We start from the raw sequence: 4,668 nt of genomic DNA on the forward strand, positions 1-4,668 counted from the left end.
CAAGGGATCTGCTCAAAGCTTTACGTCACCATCCGACGGACGTGTCACCATCATCAGCGTTATATGCCCTCACTCCATATGAACACTACGGAGAGGTTTGGAATTGAATCCAGGCTGTTGATACGCAATCTAGTGATTAGAAACTGTATACCACCACCTCTCCTACCCTGGGGGGCCAACATTCTGACGATGAATTTATTTTCGACTAACGGGACTCGAACCGCCTAACCACGGCGTCAGACCATATAGACTTTCTTTCTTAATCCGTTTACCGTCCAGGGTTGGTTTTTCCCTCGGACTCCGCGAGTTTGTCCTGAAACGTGAGACTTTGGGTCAGGGATACAACTGGGAAGGAGTACCAGTACCTCTCCCAGGTGGCCTCCCCTGCTATGCTGAACAGGGACCTTGTAAGGGGATGGGTAGATTGGAAGTGTTGGACGAGGAAGAGGGAAGGAAGCGGCCGTGGCCTTAAGTTAGGTATCATCCCGGCATTTTGCCTGGAGAAGAAGTGGGAAAACCACTTCGAGGATGGCTGAGGTGGGAATCGAACGCCCTCTGCTCATTTGACCTCCCGAGGCTGTGGACCCCGTCCTAGTCCTTGTACCATGTTTCAAATTTCATTGCAGGCCCGGGAATCGAACCCCAGCTTCTGGCAGTGGCAGCTAATCACACTAATCACTACACCACAGAGGCGGACTCCATATATTCATGAATGGCAATAATATACATATAGTGGGTGTTACAATGCATCTGTTCTTCGACTATTCCTCGTAAGAACACTGAGTTCATCGGGAGATCATGGTACAATCCCATCCTACACTAGCAGACCCACTAACGGGGAAAAGAAAGGAAGTTACCATTCATGAATTGTACAAGTAAAAAAGAGAAATTATTGATGAAAAGCTTAATGAAGAAATAACGCATAGCAATATATTTCACAGAAATTCTACATTTAAGTGCAACTAATTAAGCTATTTTAAAATAACACGTCAGCCAAGCCTACACGCAGTGTACTGGAGACTCAGAATTGCGAAGTAGTAAGCAGTTATCCAACTACTATGGTAGTGTCATTGAGAAATGTGTACTCTGGTACAACCAGATTGATAGGAGCAGGTCCTCTCCGAACTCGGCCAGCCCCATCAAAATGCGATCCATGACAAGGACAATAAAATCCATGATAATCACCCGCTTTCGGTATAGGTACGCAACCCAAATGGGTACAAACTCCTATCAGGACCAACCATTCTGGTCTTTGGACTCTGTCTTCATCACGTTGAGGATCTCTCAACGTACTTATATCCACACTTCGTTCTCTTTCGATGTCTTCCTGCGTTCTATGAAGGATGAATAAAGGTTTATTTCGCCATTTTAGAGTTAAATTCGAACCCTCGGGTATAAGGGTTAAATTGACCTCTGCTTTAGCAAGAGCGAGTACATCCGCGGATGGAGCCATACTCAGAATGAACTGCAGCGCCACTACTTTACACGAATAAGCTGCTGCAGTTCCAGCAGCTCCCATTATCATGTAAGTAAACAACTTTCTGGACGTTCCATCGTCTTTCTCACCTGTGTTTCGTTTCTTTCCGCGGTCTCTTCTGTAAAAGGAGTAATCAGGCACTTTGAAGTCGCTGTGATGTAACAGCTCAATCCGTTGACTAAAATTTGGGGCGGATAACGGTAACCGACACAGAGCAAACGGTGAAGATAATATAAATGGTTGAAATATTACTTGTGGAGTTCTTAATCTAAGCAATGAAATCAACATTGCAGTCCTTGGTGTAAGTGTTGAAGCAAATAAAAATGCGAAGTCAGTGAAATTGAAGAAAACATTTGACAACAACATACAAGCATAGAAAAAATATAGTATTCTTCTTCTTCTTCTTTTGTTTATTGGGCTATACATTTGCGATTTACCCAGCCACTAAGTCATTGTAATATAAAACACCATGTCTATGAAGGAGGATAAGGGAAATTTGGAAAAATAATGATCACAGTAATGGAAAAGGAATTAGCCTAAACCTATGAGAGAAAATTAAAAAGTTAAACACTAATGGGTAAAATACACAGTATGTTTTTACTAAGACATATATATATTCCGGATCTATAGATAAGCGACACACATTAAATTCTAATGTTGGTTTCACACAAAAACAACTTCAGCAACAAGATTAATTTTAACCATAGAGTAAAGATAAAAGGGAACGAATTTCTACGCATAATAAGACACGTAACATGAGGTCAACTTGATGAAAGAATTTATCATCACTGTCACTGTCAGAGAATAGGCTACCATGTAAAGAATATTTACATTACGCTTTGAAAAATCAATTATAATTTACGTAGGCCTAATCATTTATATGACAATCTCGATGATACGTCTAATTGAAACTTATGTCCGCCATTTTATTCCTGACCTTTGAGTTTACCCGCTATGCCACTGTGGTCGTGTTCATGCAGATATTAATATTAAAATTGTGCCTAATACATTAACAATCATTATTATTTGTTTATTGTCTAATAATAATTTTTACAAGAGATGACAATAATAATAATAATAGAGTCCTTTGGAATGACAAGGAAGACATATTTATTCGATATGATACTAGTGGTTTAAGTTCTGAGGAGTGACGTACAAAGTATACCACTGCCATACCACTCAGAGGGCCATATTGCACGATCACCACAAGACAGAAATACGAGCTATTCCAGGAAGGACCATGGACACTAACTGTTGTCGGCGATGCCACAACGATGTAGAAACTATTGCTCACGTCCTCGGTTAATGCTCGTATGGAGAAGTTCTACGAAATACTAGGCACCATAAAATATGATCTGCCATTGATCAAGCGTTAAGGGACTCGGGAATTACAGTCTTCGAGGACGTTCACGGTCTCTTTATTACAGGCAGCAACCGTCGAACTGACATGATAGATCCGACGAGACGATCATGTTTCGAGACATCCGAAACACAACCCAACGAGGTAAAGGAAAAGAACACAACATATGGACCAACCATCATCCCATTCTATCAGCAAGAATACCGTCTAGATAGGATTAATGGTTGGCGCTAGAGGAACAATTCCTCTTTTTTTTCATCCAGTTTTGCAAATCATTTAACCTCAATCAGGCACTGATAAAAGAAATTGCAGTGACTGCCTTGACATATTCCGTCCAAATTCTAAAGAACCATATCTCGCAAACGTTTTAATTCGACAAAATACAGTATGGCAAATGGGCTAACCAACTCACAATTACTTTGAATATCCATATTGCCTTCTTGCATACTTTGCCCTTAGGGGCAATCTCCAGTACTCGAAATAGTAGGTAGTAGAAAGGAGTTCCACACAGAGCTAAGAGTTTCGCTTGTACAACAAGTAAATATGTTGGTAGCTGTAAGTCATATAAAGTGATTTGGAAGAGTTTTCTTCCACAATCATAAATCCATATTTTTTAAGCTTGTATTTTGTGGAAGTTCTTATAGTAAAGTTACATTTGTAATAGTGTTATTAATAAGTAATTATTTATAAGATCTTAATTTCATGGTTAAAAGTGAACATTCGTGAAAAAACCACCACCCTAATATCAGTGTAATCACTACATAATTTTTAGCCTTTTTGTTGTAACTCTGAAATGCGGCTGGATAGCAGCAGCAGGACTGAAGAGTGCGAAACTGCATTTTCCTACCTCAAAAAGTACTCCTCTGACTTCTCACCAGCAGTTGTGAATTCGCACTTGTCGCCCCCCCCCCCCACACACACACACTTTGTGGAGTAAAAAAATGCATGTTTATTCCTTTTTAGCCGACTGAAACCGGTTATTATTAAAAAAAATTGTTTGTATAAATCGTGCTGTCTTTTCAGCCAATTCTTTCCTTTAATTTATTCAATAACTAAGAAAAATACTCAGTGATAATACACACAAAATGTCGTTCGACGCGGCTAATGGAATTGTACAGCGCCACAGCTAGTGAAGACCCGTGGAGCAATGTGTAGCATGTTCTGTGACGACGTGTAGCAGGGGTATCATTTAAGAAAGGGCTAGGAAAACAACAGATAGGGAATCTGCCACCTGCCCTAAATTCAGATCAGTACTGACTGATCGAACCTTTAACGTCTCTATCGAAATTCGCTCAGAGAGCATCAAAAACCATTTTATAGCCTTTTTTTCCGTTGTTGATGTTTACCCCCACCCCATTGGAAACGGATCTTTTGGTTGTCCATATATGTTGCGCCCCCCTCCCCCCACTTTTAATTCCCAATCGCCGCTGCTAAAAATATGGCTTGAATAACAAAATCAACAGTTTGTTGATGCTTTTATGGTCCGTAATTGAATACGTTCCAGCAAAAACGTTGTAACCCTCGCTTTTCTAGATTGCGGGTTTCCGTGCATAAACGATTATGTGGTCAGAGTGAGGCATGTAGGAAGTTATGTCGGCAAACATGTACGTTAAACGCCTTTTTTTCTTTTGTTTAAATTTCGTCACGGGCCGTGCGGGTGCAGAAACGTTGTATCAATGGAGGAGGAACGTCGCATGTTTTATCTGAGTGGAGTGCAGAATATGGTGTGGGGTGATTAGAAATCAAGGGAGGGATTGGAAAGTAAGAATGAATGTGTTCCTGCTGGAGTGGGTTGGAGGATAAGGGAGTGATTGACAGGGCATCTAGTACC

At 40.7% G+C, this 4,668-nt stretch overlaps 1 protein-coding gene across 1 annotated transcript; it reads right to left on the bottom strand.

Annotated features, from left to right (window-relative positions):
- Window positions 1-1,045: 1,045 nt before the first annotated feature.
- On the bottom strand, window positions 1,046-1,765 carry LOC136883130 (cytochrome b-c1 complex subunit Rieske, mitochondrial-like). The gene has a single exon (XM_067155314.2). It carries the CDS (start codon window positions 1,763-1,765, stop codon window positions 1,046-1,048), a length of 720 nt encoding a protein of 239 aa, XP_067011415.2.
- Between the last annotated feature and the right edge of the window lie 2,903 nt (window positions 1,766-4,668).

The sequence above is a fragment of the Anabrus simplex genome, chromosome 11 (genome assembly GCF_040414725.1).
Source record: "Anabrus simplex isolate iqAnaSimp1 chromosome 11, ASM4041472v1, whole genome shotgun sequence".
NCBI lineage: Eukaryota > Metazoa > Arthropoda > Insecta > Orthoptera > Tettigoniidae > Anabrus > Anabrus simplex.